The sequence below is a fragment of the Dendropsophus ebraccatus genome, chromosome 5 (assembly GCF_027789765.1).
Source record: "Dendropsophus ebraccatus isolate aDenEbr1 chromosome 5, aDenEbr1.pat, whole genome shotgun sequence".
Taxonomy (NCBI): Eukaryota; Metazoa; Chordata; class Amphibia; order Anura; family Hylidae; genus Dendropsophus; species Dendropsophus ebraccatus.
In genome coordinates, this window is record NC_091458.1 from 52248762 (window position 1) to 52268555 (window position 19794).

The 19794-nt window shown below is 40.8% G+C and overlaps 1 protein-coding gene across 1 annotated transcript; it reads right to left on the reverse strand.

Annotated features, from left to right (window-relative positions):
* Positions 1–3266: 3266 nt before the first annotated feature.
* LOC138794155 (keratin, type II cytoskeletal cochleal-like) lies at positions 3267–10482 on the reverse strand. Its single transcript, XM_069972923.1, has 9 exons — positions 10057–10482; positions 9594–9811; positions 7323–7383; positions 6304–6399; positions 5144–5308; positions 4683–4808; positions 4324–4544; positions 4121–4155; positions 3267–3535 (listed from the first exon to the last, which is right to left on the reverse strand). Exons 1-9 carry the CDS (start codon positions 10471–10473, stop codon positions 3267–3269), a joined length of 1608 nt encoding a protein of 535 aa, XP_069829024.1. The 5' UTR covers positions 10474–10482.
* Positions 10483–19794: the final 9312 nt, after the last annotated feature.

The window sequence follows — 19794 nt, forward strand, 5'->3', positions numbered from 1 at the left end:
ACATAGGTATTCAGTACGTAAATGCAAAATGGATTTACCACTATCCAAGCACTGCACGGAGCTTGGACATTCTGAAAAGGATTTAAAGGTTATGGTGATTGACAGAATACCTCCACTGAAATATGGGGGGGGGACAGACTGAATACTTTGAAAAAACGTGAGCTATATTGGATATTTGAATTAAATGCGTTAAGTGACTTGGGACTCAATATGGAATATAAGGTCAACAACTCTATGTTCAGGTAGGGAGTGAGTCCACTTGCCTGGATCGGCCAAACATTATGGAAATGAGATTTTTGTGAAACACATATATGAAGTACTTACCTTATTATCTTTTATTTCAGATCTTTATAATTGGAAGGATGAGGAATTCACCAGGAACACGGGAGAGAATAAAGTATCAACACCAGCTGATTATTTGGCCCCCTAACTTCGTGAAAGGTCTCGCCATTGTATGGGATTCACACAGCGCGGTCATATTTACTTGCGTTTTGGACCTGGATAGGTCCTCCGGAGATTGGCCAAATGCGATCGCTACTGGACTACTCGTTGGGGTGGACAAGTGGATGACTCGCCTGGCTACAGTTCACACTGTGGCCGCGGCCATATTCCGGCTTCCGAAGTGACCAAGAGCTGTTGTGAGCGTCCCAGGTGAGCAAACCACGAGCGTCACGTTGCCTGGTTACCGGGGTGCCACAGGTCACATGATCTGGAAACTGAAGTAATACCGTATCTTCTTATGCTTTACTCCCGAAGTGTATTTGGTATTTTCCTCATCCTGGAAGACATGTTATATATGCATCTATCATTATATCTATCTTTAGGGGCTGATTGCCTACATGAATTGTCAAGCGGACTTTTAATCACGGACACTTTGGACACTATTTGTTTATATGGTCACGTGATTGACCTCTGAACACCTGATATATAAATCACTGGGGAGGCACTGAAGCATCCCTCGTGACCTTTTAACACAGATGTAATGAATGAATTAATTTGTATGCACCAATCACGGAATGTCTTTTTGCTATATATTGCACATATGAGTTTCACTAAGCACGCTTGAAAATGGCGGCGATTAGCTGCTGAAACGTCGCGTCTGTATGCTGCACATGCTGTTTAAATAAATTTCACCATTTTGAATTTCAAAAAGGAGTGCTGTGGATTTTCCTATACTAGATAGATAGATAGATAGATAGATAGATAGATAGATAGATAGATTAGAAAAAGCAAGCAGCACTGCTTACAATGTAGGTTGGGTGCCAGCAGTCCTTGATCCTGACCTTGGATCGTGTAGAGATAGATATAAACATATACATTGTGGATTATCTTGAACAAGCAGGTACACAGCACATGCAAAGCCCTATAGTATCTCAACTTTTTGTATTTTGTCCTGCTGTAGTTGTTAAAGAGACACATTTCCCCTACCAACAGTCAGTAGACAGCAGATTACACAGATATAGAAATGCCTAGTGACCAAGACATTAGAGCTCTAATTTCTGGGGCAAGGAGTAATTTTCGGTAAAGTGATTTAGACATTAGGAATCACATAAACTATAACATGGAGGACTTGTTTAAAACAATTACCATATAAAGGAACAAGACACTGGCATATATGAAAAAGCAGGAAGAAAATCCCTGCACCATTCTCTTGCAAGGCTAGCCCCAATGTGAAATCTGTTAAAGAGCCCCTATCTATCATGGACCATTTCTAATACTGGTATATTCATGTACAACTAAAGGCCCTTTGAGGCTCTTCCAAGTCTACACGCAACTGAAACCTTTGTACCCCCTAAGGGCCAGTTCACACGGAACAAAAGTGGTGGAACTGAGGCAGGCGGAGAGCTCTGACACAGAATTCTGCGGCTTTTGCTTCATGTGAACTGGCCCTAAAGCTACATCCCTGACATGTTGACAGGTTTAACTTAGAAAGTTAATTTGAAAAAGGCATATTGATTTTTATCAATCAATATTTATTTATACTAAAGAATCAGATAATCATTAAAGGGAGAGAAGTCTTGAGCTATATTCCTGCATATTTATGCAGCTTGGGGCAAATAGCCTACATGTCCCTCACCTTGTATCTGACCTGCATCAAGATCTGGTTCAAGAAATGATTATCTAAAAATGTTATTCTTTAACTCATTGACTCAAATTGCAGTCCACATGGTGCTTTACATGGATTTCGGAGCTTACTCACCCTCCTCAGGCTGGAGTGGAGTATATGGACCAAGAGCCACACCTTAACCACTGTAATGACTCGAGAGACGTAGGATTGCCTCTTTAAGCCACAATGTATAAAGTCTACTATCAGTGTACAATTTGTATCTGTAATATAGCACCATTATTTGTGTTAAAGGTGTTGTCCGGATGTGATATATATATCTATAAAAATAAAGCATCATTGGCTGAGTGGGCAGTTCCTGCTTAGATGTCTCTATCTGAAAAGTAGGAAACTGAGTAACGAGTGGGGGAAAGGATGATGTGACACAGGAAGCTGTGGGAGATTGAAGTGAGTGTTTATGCCATTTTTAGAACCCCATCAAAATATAAAAAAAAATTCAATTGTGCTCTCAGTATTATTTCTACTATGTTGTTTAAAAACAAAAAATCCTGAAAACTAAACATTATTGTGGCCAAGCCCTCTCTTGTGTATTGTTAGCATTAATTTCTGCATTTAGTGGTCACTTATTCTAGATACAGATATGGCTTTTATTAGACAGTCATGCTTTATTCAAATTTTACATAGAAGGATAAACATTTGGTAACAAACAGAAAAGAAAAAAAAAACACCCCAAACCGAATGTGAAAGTTCATATTCTACAAAAAGAAAGTAGGCTTCAAGGATCTTTGTTGTATTGATTATTAATGGAATATTTTCTATTTACATGCTGAGGTTTATTGTTTTTGCACTTTGACATTGTTGTAAAGCATTTCTTACTATTCCTTAGGAATCATGACAATTGCATATCATTGTAATGTAACCTTTAGGCTATGTTCACACGCTATACAAACAACGCCCTTCCGCGTGAACGGCCATTGTTTAACTCTACCTACGCCTGGAATTAGTGATCATAATTGGCCATTGTTAATACAGCGTGTGAACATAGCCTTAAGTTGCATATATTGGATATGTTTACTGTTTTAACCATTTTGTTCCTACTCCCCTTTCATAGAATACATCTCATTCCATTGTCTAGCCACAGGATTATAATGATTACAGAGCAAATGTTGCACATTAATCTTTCATTCATAAGACCAATGCTTTAAGATGTTTGGTAAGATCTCTGTTCAGTTGTGGAGATGATCTTGACTGCTGCACGTCTCTTTGTTGGTTGTTGAGCACTGGAAAGAGTAGCAGATGTACTTGAAGTATTGCCTCCATAGCCCGAAGAGAAACCACCACCAGATGCCGATCCACTTGAAATGTTGCCTCCATAGCCAGAGGAGTAACCACCGCCAGATGCCGATCCACTTGAAATGTTCCCTCCATAGCCAGAGTAGGAACCACCGCCAGGTGCAGAATTCACAACAGCTGTAAGAAGAAGTAGAATTTTATCTAGAATTTTTGCATTTGACCTATACTAAACTTTTTTTCTCTTGACCTTCTCACCAGAAGATTGATAGTTGTTTTTTTCCCACATGACGTATAAATGCTCTAAAAGTTTAAGCTCTACCTCCATTGCCATTACTTCCTCTAAGTCCAATAACAAATCAATTGGGCTTAATATCTATATTTTATTATTAGGAGGTAACTTGACATGAAAGCATGCTTGTCATTATAACTTTTATTGTATAAGATTTGGACATATATTTTATAATATAACCAAAGCTTTAGGTGGCATCGCTCAAAATGCCATTCACATGGGCTGACCTACACGAAAAGGGATGTCCTTCTAACGCACCTCCATTTTGGAGGGAATAAATTCAATGGTCCATTCACACCATGAGCATTATTTTTACAACTTAGAAATAATATCATGCCACAACTCCTTAAACAGACACATAAAAAATTTCCCTTTAAAATACAGGTGAGCTCTTAATTCTTTCTGATGCCACAGCATAAATAATATTATAAGATTACAATAACAATATTACAAGATTAATACATAATACTTACAGACATTGACTTGATTAGTAATTTCTCCTGATATCCTAAAGAGATTAAAAAAAAAGAAGAAGAAAAGAATTTCATTTTTCCAATCATGAAAATTATTACCAGCACATTGAAATTACATTGTGGGTTGCGTCCTTTCTAGCTTTCCTTTGGCTTCTAATAAAGTTACAGGCATACACAGATTTTATGGCTGCAATGTCACTTGCCTGCTCTCCTCTCCCTCCAGCAGTTTCCTGTAGGTGGCAATTTCAACATCTAAAGATAGCTTGAGGTTCAATAGCTCCTGGTATTCTTTAAGCTGACGGGCCAGTTCCTGTTTGGCTCTTTGCAGTGCGGCCTCCAGCTCGGCCAGCTTACTCCTGGCATCACGTATAGCATGTTCCCCTCGTTCCTCAGCCTCCGAAATGGATAATTCAAGCTTGGCAATCTAGAAAAGTCCAAAGCATTGATAGATCGGTCATATGTTACACTTGTTTAAATATAGTGCATGGTGAAGGTAAGGGAAAACACCAAAGAAAAAAGCAATCACATTAGTTTTTAAACCTATAAAAAAAAAGAACTTTACCTGTTGCTTTACACTTTCAATTTCAGCTCTAAGTCTCTGGATTCCTCTGTTGAGCTGGGCAATCTCATTCTTAGTGTTCTTCAGCTCATCTCCCTGCTGGCCGGCTGCACTTTGCAACTGCTGGAACTGTTGGGAAAATAACAGTTAAATGGGCACTATCATTACCAATAAATAATGGTATATCAGCAGGGGAGGTGTTCTCTATATGAAATACAGTGTTATACATTCATCCACTAGGTGTCTCACTTCCTGGAAAACTGCACTTGAGGCTCTGTCACTAAGGCCATTTTGTCTTTATTAACAGCAAAAAGGAGACTAGATGCAGGAAGGGATAACAGTTGTTCCTGTGCTCAGCACAGACTGTTCCAGAGAAGAAGAACGCTGATTGGTCATCCTCCATATTATTCAATGTACTAATATAAAAAATAGGGCTCCAGTGCAGTGTGAACACATATTCTAACCTTATTCTTGTAGGCCTCTTCGGCTTCAGCTCTGCTCTTGTTGGCCACTTCCTCATACTGAGCCTTTACTCCAGCAATTAGGTCATCCAGGTTCAGTGACCTATTGTTATCCATCGATAGAATGACAGAGGTGTCAGATGCTTGTTGCTTTATTTCACCAAGCTCCTGAAAATTACAGAAAGGAGATAAAAATGTAGAAAAACAAGTGTGATTTAATAATGTCATCTAGTGTCGAACTGGGGTATCTGGGGCCCACCGGAGGAAATAATCCTGGGGGCCCACCAATGAAGAACCAGAGAGAAACAACATGCCAGTCAGTGTTTGTGCAGGTTCTAAAGCTGAGGGCCCACCGGAGGATGCTCTGGTTCTCTGGTGGGCCAGTCCAACACTGATGTCATCTGATGGTCCTATCAATGTGATCGGGCAGGGCAAGAAAATATTGCAATCTGAAAGGAGACATTCCTCGGAACCTCCTGTTGTGGGAGTTAAAAATGCAAGGAGGAAGCCCTACCATGAGAGAAAACACATGTCACATATCACTGGATGGTTATGTCCCTCTGTGACACCAAATGGCATTCTACTAAGGTCCTGAAAATGGGCCAGGCAAAGGCAGGGGTGTGTCAATGGTACCAATAGTGTCTGGATAATAGACAAAGAAACAGTAGGAGGATCCTCTCTACTAGTGGCCTGTGTAAGCGGTCTGGGGCCTGTTTGCTGTATGGGCATGCCCACACATAACCCCTGCCCCCAACACCTCCTAACAGCTTCATCACAACAGCATACTGTAGGTTGTGGGCAATGCATTTAAATTACCATCATGCTTCTCTCTGCTACATGCTTCTCTCCCTTTTGAAACAATGTTAACAAAACAAAATGTCTTTGAGTGCATTGTGGTATGTCAACAATCTATCATCAAGAGGTACACTATTCAAAAGTAGCATCTGAGAGCCTGTAAAAAAAAAAAAAGCAGCGTGTGAAACACTTGTGGCAAAACCCATTGTCTAGTGGGACCACAGTTGTAATCATTTACATTTATCTGTTTGAGACATAACCGCATGCAGAGTTTTGCAGCAATCCGTTATTTCTATCTGGGTTGGTTATTTCTTTGTCAATAAGTGTATCTTTTTCTATTTAGATCTTTACCGTTGACTCATAGTTACCTGTTCATACAGAGCTCTCAGGAAGGTGAGCTCATCAGTCAGTCCATTGAGTTTAGTTTCCAGGCCTACCTTGATCAGGTAGGCTTCATCGACATCCTAAGAATTAAGAATATAAAACAATATATGAAATATTAATACTAAAATCTGTACATATATTAAAGTGCTAGGTTCCCATAAAGATAACAGCAATAACAGCTTTTCAGAGATTTGTGCTTTTACACTTATTCATTATCATTTATCCTTGTTTTTAGGCTTTCCAAGAAATGTTATTCTCTGCAATATATGTAAGAAAATAATATGAACATATTGCCAGATGTGATACATGTTTAAAGGGTTGACCCCAGCTTAAAAAAAACATTGCCAATGTCTTCCAATGTCACATTGTTTTATGTATAACCTAAACATACTGAGGTTATAGAGCCTGCTGGCTACATAGCTCAGTGTCCCTCCAGTGCCCTGTGTCCCTCAGTGCCCCACTGCCATCATCCTCTCCAGCAGCCACAGCCCGCACAGCTCTGGGAGTCGGGTTGTGACATCATTATGTTATCCAGGAAGTGACATCACCATTTTATCCAGGAAGTGAAGCCTTGATGCAGTAGTAAGTGCTGGGAAAAAAGCACTTTATGTGCATTTCCCGTAATAACTGTAAATTGGTGATTTGTATAACTTTTAGGGGGCAATACAACACATTAATAAAATCTTTCTCCAGACTTTTCCTTTAAGTCTTCTACAATACATGAAAAAGTACTTTTGCTATGTATTGTCAATAAACCACTGTTATTCCTTACTCGAAAATGTCTTCTAAAAAGATAGCTACCCAGTGCCATATGGCACAATATGGGATGAGAAAAGATCAAATTAGTTTTGGAAAGATTGAAGGAAGAAGCATAGAAGACTATGATCCCTCATTAAATACATCCTCTGTATATAAATAAATGATGCATTATAGCATGTGCTTTTAATGCACATCATTATCTTAGGTATCTTGGCTGACTTGGCACTTCATTCTTGGCACATACCTTTTTAAGCAGAACAAAATCATTTTCTGCTGCAGTTCTACGGTTAATTTCATCTGCAAACCTAGTGGAAAATAATTTTCATGATTTGTCTAAATTATATTTATAATACACACAACACAAACCAAATACCCTAAGAAACCCATATCATCAAAATTGTTGACTATGAAATAAGATTTTTCAAAATAGTCCAGTTGAAGTGGTTGTTACCATGTGACTGAGACTGGTATGAGACTGGTTTAAAAAAAAATATATCCTACCTAATCTCCACTTCCTGTTCAGGTCTTGACATGCAGGTGATGCCTGCTCAGCCAATCAGGGACTGTAGCAGTGACCTGCCTCCGCCTGTCACTAGCTGAGCACTCATTTCCTTGATTTTCAATAAAAAACATTGAACAGAAGAAGATGGGCTGCCTAAAATCATGTTCACATGCTGTAAAATAACAACCCCCATTTTCATTTAAAACAAATGCCTTTATTTTAATTCTTTAATGATTTCTATTGAAGTCTATGGAAAAACGGCCATTGATTCAAACACTGTATAAATTAACGGCCACTGTTTGCATTGGTCATCAAATTAATGTACGTGGCCAATATTGCATGAACATCTGTCATTTAAAAAAAAAAATACACAGTATTGTTTTAACGTCCTTTCAAAGTCCTTTTAAAAAAAAAAAAAAAGGTGAGCCCAGACTCATGACAAATAGTCCCATCTTGCCATGTACATTTTTACATCCCTGTTTCCCTGCTGTCAGATCTGCTATTGGCCTGGGTTCACACACAGTATATTTCAGTCAGTGTTGTGGTCCTCATATGGCAACCAAAACCAGGAGTGGATTGAAAACACAGAAAGGCTCTGTTCACACAATGTTGAAATTGAGTGGATGGCCGACATTTAATGGCAAATATTTGCTGTTATTTTAAAACTACGGCTGTTGTATTGAAATAATGGCAGTTCTTTACCGTTATATGGCGGCCATCCACTCATTTTCAACAATGTGTGAACAGAGCCTTTCTGTCTTTTTAATCCACTCCTGGTTGAGGTTGTAATATGAGGACCACTGAAATATATTGTGTGTAAACCCAGCCTGAGGCTATGTTCACACAACGTAAGTGACCGACTGTTCCATGACCCGGCCGGGTCACGGAATGGCCAGTCTCTTAAAAGATCTTTTGGGCCGCAGATTTCTGCCAGATCGGCTCGCTCCACAGCGTGCACTGACAGGGTTTTCTGCAGCCAGTATTTACTGAATAGCGGTCACAAAAAACTGACAAGTCAGTTGTTTGTGGTGCCGCAAGAGATCCCGGCCGGAGTGTATACTATGTGTATACGCTCCGGCCAGGATCCCATAGAAGGCTGCCATAAGGCAGCGCGTCCTTTTGTACAAAGTACGGCCGTTGTTGCCGACTGCAACAACGGCCGTACTTTTACGAAAAGACACGCTGTGTGAACATAGCCTTGAGCTGCAAATAAATTGTTGTTTATGGCAAGAAAATCACCAGTGACCATAAGTAATGTGAGGATAATTTATCAGAATTTCTCCTATTCATGCAATTTATTTAGATTATACAGACCTAAAAAACATGGCTGCTATCTTCCAAAAACAGCGCCATTCTTTTCCTCAGTTTGTGTGAAGTATTGCAGCTCAGTTCCATTGAAATGAATTTATCTGAGTTGTAATACCACACACAACCTGAGGACAGGTTCTTTATGCGAAAAAGTAGCTGTGTTTTTCTAATTCTGGAAATCCCTTTTAACAAATATATTGAAGGCAACGTGTCACCTAAATTTTCTTCTACTGATTAAAGTCAGGTAGTAAAAGTTATTATAATACTCTAATCTGTTTCTATTTTCTGACACAATATTTTTTATTTCACTTTTTGTACATTGTTATGGGGCCTGTCATCTTGCCTGTGCTGTTTTTAACAGCATTTAGTGACATGCTTTTTAGCAAGACTCATGGACATAGACCACAATAGACAGACTCTGTCCCCTTAAGATGGATATGAAATATTACTGAGCATGCTCTGACTTTTGAAGAGGTCATTCCACAGGGAGCTGCTATTGTCTCCTCTACTGGTGGTGTCACTGCAAAGCTGTACAGATCACTTCACAACAGGAAGTCTCAGCTTAGTTTTAGCCCCAGTGGTGAGAATGAAAACTGCAAGATATCAGGATTATTTTATAATGAAGATAAAAAAAAATTATGATACACTCCCTTTAATTCTATCTAAAGGACACATAAAAAGGTTTTACTTGTCTTATGAACTTACTTCAATTTAAAATTCTCAACCTGATCCTCTTCATTTCGTACTGCTGCTTCAAGACCGCCTTTGCTACCCAGAATGCCATCCAGCCTGCTCCTCAATGAATTAATGTAAGCATTAAAGAGGGGCTCAATGTCATTTTTTGTACTTGCTTGTCCCGCTTGTTGCTGTAACAAGTTCCATTTGGTCTCAAGAACTTGATTTTGCTGCTCAAGGAAGCGAACCTACGGAAAGAGAACAAGATGCATAATGTATAAAGCTGATGTATAGTAATTCAAATGCATTGTATTACAATTTATAGAACAGTAGATTACTACCAAAGCAACACAAACACATGATGGACAGATGAAGAAAAATTTTGTATGCACAATGACAAGCTTAGCAGGTATAACAATGACAATAGCATTACAATAGAATGAAATGCTGAATCTGATACATTATGAAAGATTAAATATGTTAAATATTGTACCTTGTCAATAAAAGATGCAAACTTGTTATTAAGGGTCTTGATCTGGTCTCTTTCGTCTCTCTTGACTACTGAAATGTTGGGATCAATATCTACTGCAAGGGGAGCTAGGAGGTTTTGGTTGACAGTCACATTTACAATGCCTGCAGATGGTAAGACAGCTGCAGAACCACCAAATCCTCTACTTGCTCCCAAGCTGCCAAATCCAGACCCAGCACCAGATATCTTTTTGCTGCTAGCCCCCAAGTTAAGAAGACTTCTGCTACCAAAGCCTGCGACAGGTGCAGAGCGAAGATTTGCACCTCCACGTTGAGCAGATGAGCTGATGCTGATCCTGTTGCTGTTGCCTCCCAGAGAGGATGAGCTAAAACCTTTGGAAGATGCTCCGTATGAGCTTGTAACATGTTGATTCCGGCTCATTTTAGACTCTGGCGCTTCAATAGAAGAAAAATGGGGACAAGATCAGCTTGTGACCAAGTGCATTGTCTTTACTTCTCTTTTACTTATATCTTGAAAAAAATCTGGGCTTGGTCATTTCTACAAACAGATCAGTTTACATTTAGGCCTTTGCCCTGGAGGAATACGTTGTTTTCAACCTGCTAAACTGAATATAAAGAAAGTATGTTGTTCTGCTTGAAGGCTTGTGAATTAACGCTACTTCTATAATTTAGAGTCCCTGGAAATGCCGGCAGTGACAATGACTTATATTGTTGCTTTGCCTGTTTGAAAGCTCTACACAAAACAATGTTCTAGTAAGTACATCAAGGGGATGTTTTGTGCCGGACATGTTTCTAAGGACATTGCTCTCTCTATGTAATAATGGTGTTAGAAATGTGCCTACAATCATCAAGGTCTTGGGCCTAATTATAATGGTTTGTTCCTAGAGATGTGATTAGAAGATCAGATGTCTGAAAATAAACAATCAGAATTTTACATTTTGGACAATTCAAATCTTGATTATAATTATTATGAGTACTATAATTCTAGATCAATTGCATTTACTGTGACCATGAGGCTTAACGTTTTTTTTTTTTTCCCACAGATTGTTACTGTTTATTGCTTAAATTGCATTTACTGTGACCATGAGGCTTAACGGTTATTTTTTTTTTTTTCACAGATTGTTACTGTTTATTGCTATGTATATTTCCCTCCTTCCCTCCTATGTGAACTGTAACATTTTTGATAAATCACCTAATTCACCAAAAATGACTCCCTACCTCAGAAAAGCAGCTCATTCTAATGAAGCCGCATCACAGAAGAGAAGGGCTTTCATCACACTGGGGGAGGGCGGGTTCACCTCAAGTGCTTCAGGCCATGTGGGTACCCAGAAACAGATCTGGTGCCGTGTGCAGGAACCAGGCCGGGGTTCAAAACAAGGACAACGACACAGACATCCGTGGAGCACCAGCATCCCTGTGACTGTGCTGGTCTATTCATGGTACATTCGCTTTAAGTATTGGACACTATGTGTCTCACTTTTATGAGACACATAGTGGCCAATTAATCTGCTATTCACTGGCTGATGTTAGGGGAAATCTGTCTCTAGCAACAGAGAGACAAAGACAGAACACAGAAAGTAAGGTTAAGGCTTAGCTTGTTCTATGGAGGAGAATGGGATAGAGAAAAAGAGCAGGTCAAGGCTCCCTTCTAATCTTTGTAGCAGCAGCAGCAGTAGAAAGTTATTTTTTCCCTTCTGCTCACATAACACCTTGCAAAACCAGTGAAAAAAGGGAAAAATTTTCCCCATATGCTATCTATAGTATCATACTGTATATAATCCCCAACACAGTGCCCATTATATCAACACTTTTGTCATCAACTTCAAGGATTCCCTACCACCCTGACTGCTAAGACAATAACCTTTCCCCAATTGCTGGCCCAACCACACCACTCCCTACAAAACACAGCCCAAAATCTTCCATTCCATCCAGCCAAGTCACATGGGCCTTTCCTTGGCATTAGTTTGCCTCAGTGTGGTCCTATTACACACACAGCAATGCACATACAACATTTTTACAAGGACTACAGATCACAGAAGCTGCAGTCTGCTCTCACATTCAAGCCAAGGGAGTGGTAGAAAAACTATGCAAAGCTTTCTTCAACTATGCGTTTTCACATTCTTTTACAATCGAGTTAAAGCATACCTGTCATTGCAAAAAAAGTTTTGACATACCACGGGGACTTTAGATTGGTCGAATGTCATGTCTGAGGCCTCAATCAGCAGAATGAGCAGGGACAGATCAGAGAGTGAAATGACCTGCCGTGCACTTCTCCTCATTCTCCTGATCTATGGGAGTCTCAGGAGATGCCAATCAATTTTTTTGATATGTCTCTGTGAGATTCTTTTTACATTAAGTAAAAAAAAAAAAAAAAAAAAAAGAAAAAAGTGTCCTTTTTTGTTTTTAAAAAAAGTCCATTATTGCATCATTTTAACTAACTTCAATTAATTGCATTAAAGTCTATGGAATAACGGACGTCATTTGCACACAGTGTATTAAATGACGGATGTCCTACAAGGCGGACACCAAATAATTTCCAGACGTCTGAAAATATGAACATAAGAAACAAATGGCTCAACATCTGGTTTAGCACCCTCACACCTGAAGAGAAACAAGTCGGTCTAGTTTTTCCCATTGGTCTTGCTTCCGAGGACTCTTGGGCTGCACTTGTCTCATATTATATTTTACTTCTACTCATTTCCAGGTTTTTATAGCTGCTTTGCATGGGAGTGAACTTGTTTACTGTGAGCAAAAACTTGTTTATCTGCTACACCATTGCACAAAATGATAGTGTTAGAGACATTTCTCATCAGGGCCAATGACTTTACAAACTATCATACTATGGTTCAGTTTTGTACATGGATTATACTTTTTTTTTTATATATATATATTGACTTTTTGATGTTTAACAAATGAATGAATATATATATATATATATATATATATATATATATATATATATATATATACTGTGTATATATATATATTCATAGTAGCATGCCGGTTCAAAAGTGCTGTGGAATCTGTTAGTGCTTTACAAATAAATATTATTATTATTATTATTAGTCCAATCAGGATCTCCAGTGAGCTAGTTGCTTGGTCTTTGTATGGGGCTAGTAAAATACAAGCTTATGCCCCTATTACACGAGTCGTTTTGAGGAGCAAACGAGCGCTATTAGCGCGCGTTTGCTCCTCGTTCCCCGCTCGCTGCAGCCGCTATTCAACGCGGCGTCAGCGAGCGGGTGAGTGCGGAAGGGGCGGCGGGGAGCTGCTGGGGGGGCTGCCCGGGGGATCGCTGATCGTCCGGGCAGCCCATAGGATACAGCAGCGCCTGCTTCCGATGCTCCTATTCAACGGAGCGACGGCAGCAGATCGCTGCTATATCAGTCGCTTGTTTTTCAACATGTTGAAAAACAAGCGACTGCAACGATCAGCCGACATGAACGATGTCGGCTGATCGTTGCACTCTATTCCACGGGACGAATATCGTTCGTAGCGGCCGATATCGGCCGAATACGAACAATATTGCTCCTCTAAACGACCCGTGGAATAGGGCCTTTAGTGTTGGCACTGGTTCTCCAGGGAATATGGGCTCAAATAAATCAATTTTTGCTTTGAATAAAACTACAGGCAAGGATCTTGAATATACAATTCTGAGATAAATGCAAAAGCAAATCAAATAATAAGATAACAACATTGTTGCGACATATTTTAAAGATCCGCTGACAAAAAGGCAAAAGACCTTTGAAACATTTGGTTTTGATATTTTCTTTTTAGCTAACTTCCTTTCTTTTATTCCTCTTAAATAAACTTCTGTATAATAGACTGTGGCCTTATTCATAGTGAATACAGGTTTGTAGCTTTAAACAAGGTTCTTATTCCATTCCTACCTTTTTTATTCAAAGGAAATTTCAAACTCTACTCGGGTACATACAGTTGGATCTAGGAGGGCTTTTATTTTGCATTTCAATGTAATGTGTATATCAATACCAATGCAATGTGAGGACAGGGTGCCAATCTGTTATTAAAACCAGAGGCCTTTACTAGGCCTCCGTGCCTGCCATGTTAAATGTGCTTATAGAGCCTGCCTTAATCTTTTCAAGAGATAAGTTTTATAGGAGCAACATGGACCATAAGCACTTGTACTCAGGAGCAGACTCATTGGCTTCTATGTGAGAATGTTTTAGACTTGCCCTGTGACCACTGCAGAGGCCAATGTGGAGAAGGCAAGAAGCTCAGGCGAGAGGGTTGTTCCCATAATAGAATAAAAAAAATCTATAATTAAAAGATAAAAGCAGATTAAAAAAAATAATCTTTATCATTCTCCATTTTTAAGTAGCTAAAGGGAATTTTTAGACCAAGAAAAAAGCTTATATTGACCTTAGTGACAAGGAAAAGATAGAGACAGTGAATGACTACAGTGATAGTACACATCAACACTGAGTCACTTGGTTTAATTGTTGTTTATTCACTGACTGATTCTAATATGTACTGTATTTACCTGTCTGATACATGGTCATAATAAGTGGTCATGCTATTATGTACTGTATAAATGGGCAGTATTATGTAAACTTAGAAGTATGTAAAAAGGGAGATACATGTTCACAGGGAAAAATTACATAAGACTGGTTGCACCATAATGCTTCAGCTCTATTTTATTTGAACATAGAAACTATAAAATTCATATAATCTTGTGCAGATTTAAATGGGTGCTCCAGAGGGGAAAAAAGTTTTTTAATACCATGTTTTCATTAAGGTATATATATATATCAGATTTTCATTTCTAAGCCCTGCAGTTCCCAATCTCCTGTTCTGATCTAGTGCTGCCACACAAAGCTATACAAGGCAGGGTCCCATTCCTTAGGATACTGTATATTCAGATATAGAGTACATGGGGGGGAGGCTGCCTGACACGGCCATGGCAAGTAATAGGTAACTGCAGGCTTAGACAGCCCTGCAGTTCCCAACACAAAAATTCATGACAACAGAGGGGGCCATGTCGCCCCTTAGTGCTGACAGTCAACAGAAGTGCAAATAATGCAGAAGTGCATAAAAAACATACTTTTATTTAATACAGTTATATTAAAAAGTATGATAACTTTATGAAAGTAAAATATTTTTTTAAAAATTGCAAAATAATCAACAATCTATTCCTTTCTGAGGCTATGTTCACCCGGCGTATCAGACCAGCCGTTCCGTGACCCCATGATCCATCTGGCTGCGGAGCTCTGATGCGGGCGCATCAGCGCACGCTCGCATCAGAGTTTCCCATAGCACACAGTGAAGCGAGCGGCCGGAGCTGCTCGCTTCACTGTGTGCACTGACAGGTCTTTCTGCGTCCGGAATTCACTGAATTCTGGCCGCAGAAAACGGACCTGTCATTTTTTTCCGGCGCTGCATGGGATCCCAGCCGGAGCATATACGATGCGTGTACGCTCCGGCCGGGATCCCATTGCACATAAGGCTATGTCACACACCGCAAAACTATGGCCGTAGTTCTGCGGTGAGAACTACGGCCGTAGTTTTACGTAGTGTGAACATAGCCTGAAGGTTTATGTCAAATCTCATAAAATTTTAATAATTGATGATGATGTACAAGATACTAAACTATTTACATACTGAGTGGAATGTGCATATACCTATTATGGAGGAAGTACTGATGATAATCGTTTTTCTTCTGAAAGCTAGCCAGCAGCAGAGGTGTAACTGTAAAACCATGACATGCCATCCCGACCTCCTTCAGGCTGACAGTTTAGATGCTTTTTAAACCTTGCATACAAAAAAAATTCTGCTAGTCACCTTATTTAGCATTTTGTGTCTACAGCTCCTGTACAAACTTTTATTTCCCCATTCATTTTATGTATATAGCACTAACATACTCCACACCACTGTACAAAGAATATTGCTCACATTGGTCCCTGTCCCTATTAGGGCAACAGCCTAATTTCCACCTAAGAGTATGTCCACACTACGGAATACCTCTGGATCACCCGCTGTGGATTTTGCAGCTTGCCCCTGCACGCAGACCTGGGGGGTGTGCATCTCCGCTGTTCCCATAGGCTTCATTCTATGGTTTGCCAGATTCCGCCCTGTTCTAAGAATGAGCAGGTTCATTCTTCGCGTCTGAAAGCGGAATCTGGCAAACCATAGAATGAAGCCTATGGAACCAGCAGACATGCACACATCCGCCAGTGTCCGCGAGCTGCGGAAACCTGGCGGGTGATCTGCCGGGATTTCATAGTGTGGACATAACCTTAAAGGGGTATTCCCCCCAAAATTATTTTTGCATTAATACGTTGCCCAGCCGTAGCTTTCCATCTTTCCAATACAAAGGTATTATGGATTCTGCAAAGTTTTGCTGTTATCTACATGCATTCACCCCTACCGAATGCATAGAATTATCAAATCTCAGTCCAACCCGACACGCTCCCTGCTCCTGGCCCCCACCTTCCAAGTCAGCATCACGTGTCCTCAGTCTCTTCAATGGGCTGGGTTAGTGCTTCTAACCAGCACACTGAAGTGAGGGAGGACACTGAGACAGTGACAGCTGCTGCTGCTGATCACTGTCTCCCTCTCTGAAAGCAGCCCCCCCCCCCAGTATGTAATCCTATTCCCAAACCATTTCATCCGATGATCGCCAGCGGAACCCTCCCCCCGCATCACCCCCGATGGTGACCGCCAGTGGCACCTCCCCCCTCGTCTCACTGGATGATGGCAAGCCCACTCCCCTGAGTGCATTAGCCACGGCCCCCTGAGAAACGTGACCGCCGGCATTCTTCCCCTCCGCAACTCACCCGGCACCTGAGACGGCCGCCAGCGGCAACCCCCCGGAACTCACCCGGCACCAGAGACGACCGTCAGTGGCACATCAACCCCCTCCCCGCGCATCACTCACGATGGTGACCACCGGCACCCCCCCAAGCTCATCGGCATCGAGCCCCCCCTGCATCACTACACCAGCGGCACCCCCCCCCCCCCGCATCTCATCCGACGGCCGCCCCCGTTTACCGCCAGCTTCCCCCCTGATCTCCCCCTCCACACCTCCCCATCATCGGCTACCAGCATTCCTCCCCCCATCGGACACCACCATCGGCTCTGCTGCATCATCAGCTCTGATACAACATCATCGGCTCTAATGCAACATCATCGGCTCTGCTCCAACATCATCATCTCTGCTACAACATCATCGGCTCTGCTACAACATCATCTGTTGAGCTGGGACCTCAGAAGCAAGTAGGAGCATGAGCAGGTAACGCATTAGCCTGGCTCTTGGTTAAGTAGGAAGGGGCTTTACATACTCGCAGCAGAATGAAAAACTTGATGCAAGTATGTAAACCTATAGAAAATGACAGGATGGCAGCGGAACTGGCAATGTGAAATGCGCTGTGCATCCTGTATGTGTAAAGGCATCCTAAAAAATATTAGAAATAAGAATTGTTGATATTTGGTCACTTCGCATCAGGAAAAAGTGTAATAAACAGCCATAATACACATTTAGGCTATGTTCACACTACGTATATGTCCGGCCGCATATTTTTCACGGCCGGACATATACGTGTTAAACTCCGGCCGGGGATTTACGTAAGTTGCGGCCTGCTACGTACGGTCAGCGAACTTAGGCCCGTAGTCTACTTACGCTTCCCGAGTGCCCTACGTAGCGATCTGACAGTGGTCTTTTACTTGGAAATCTTCGGCTAGCCCCAGACACCCCACAGAACTTTTTGGATCGGCAAAGAAAAGTGCAAAAATGAAGAAATCACCACTACGTATGGGACCGCATGTTATGCTACGAGCGTAAGTTACAGCATTTCCGTCCTGAAACAATGGTCTGATTCATGTTTTACGGTGCCGCATACGATCCTGGCGTAAGTTCTTACGTAGTGTGAACTGTGCAGCCGTAGATCATATACTTTCCATTGTACGCAAACTACGTAAATCTCCGGCCGCTTATTCACGGAACGCGCTACGGCCGGAAACTTACGTAGTGTGAACATAGCCTTATGCTAAAACGGTTCTGGTAAAAACTAAAGATCATGGCACAAACAATAACTGACCAATTCTGGTATGTGCAGAGACTCAAATTCAGTTTCATTTTGGTAAATCAAAGAAGAATACTCATCATTCACTTCTTTGTATAAAAAAATAAATATTTTTAGGGAACGTGACTGATGTTGACCACCACGACCAAGAAAATTATATAGTGATTTAAATAAAAAAAAACAAGCACAGCTACCTTCTTGCAAATACAGCACCACCCCTAGCTGTGTGTGATATTACAATTCAGAGCTATTTCTCGAAGAAAGTGGCCATGGTTTTCTAAGCCTCGATAACCCCTATAATGTTCTGAGGCCTTTTTTCTGAACGTAAAACCTGTATTAATAGCAATGAGTAGATCAGTCCTTTCAGTTATAATAAATCTGTAATCTGTGTATACTTTGGGAAGGATAGGTTGATAGATGATAGTACATAGCTGATTATTCTAACCACCAAGTATCTCACTTACCTCCCCACAGATATTAAAATATTTAAATAACAAACAAAAAAAGACGTGTTACTAGAGGCGTGCTACATGGAGACAATGCAGTATGGTCTAGACAGTTTATGGACATGAGGTGAACATGTTAATTATATGTGACTTGCATGTTATTGACACTTTACTTTTTTGATTCTTTTTCCATTTCCAATTGCAAGGACAGCCTTATTATTTTGTAATTGTACGGTTACAAGTGGTCTCATAGTAAGTCTCCCTAGTAAGGACTGTAATTGCAGCATAGATTGTCCCATAGGGGCGCGTCTTTAAATTTGTTAAGGAGGTATTGTCCATAACGTCCCAAAAAATACGGATTCATAATTTTGATTTTACATGTATAACAGCCTTTTTTAAAAGCGACTTCTCACTTTTATGGACCCGCCAAAATGTGGATTAAGGGTGCGTTCACATGTACAGGATCTGCAGCAGATTTGATGGCACAGATTTAAAGCAAATCAATTTGTGAACGCACCCTTAGGCTATGGTCACACATAGTATACGACACGTAGCCGGTCTCAGAAAGGATCATCACGGCCAATACTGCAGTACCGGCTGGATGATCTTTAGAGCTGCTCGCTCCATTGTGTGAACCGTCAGGGTTTTTCCACGGCCGCTATTCACTGAATAGTGGCCGCAGAAAATTGACATGTCATTTTTCTACAGCGCCGCTAGGGATCCCGACCAGAGTGTATACTATGTGTATACACTCCAGCCAGGATTCCCTCAGCCTGCAGCACTACGTAAGTACTGCAGAAATCACTGCCGTTGTAACAATGGTCGTGATTTCTGGGGAACTTATGTAGTGTGAACATAGCCTTAACATGCAAAACAGATGCATTACTGATGAATTTTTTCAGATTGTAGGTGACAAATGCGAACATAATATATCACCCTAAAAAAAAATTAAGTAACATATCACTGCTGCCTTCCTCTTCACTTTTTTAAAGTAATAAACAGACAGCTATAGCGTGTAAGACCCAGCCTGTGGTTGGGCCTCACAGGCTTCTGTAAACAGCAGGTATAAAGTTCATGATCTGACCTCTGGCTACCATGGTTACCATTGGAAGACTGTGATCGCATCATGAGGATTCCCCATGGGCTGGGCCACTTAAGTGGCTGTGCAACACATATAATTAGCATTAGCATACTGGTACTATATGAAGAAAAAAAACACTATACAGATATCAATATCCCCCCCACACACACACACAC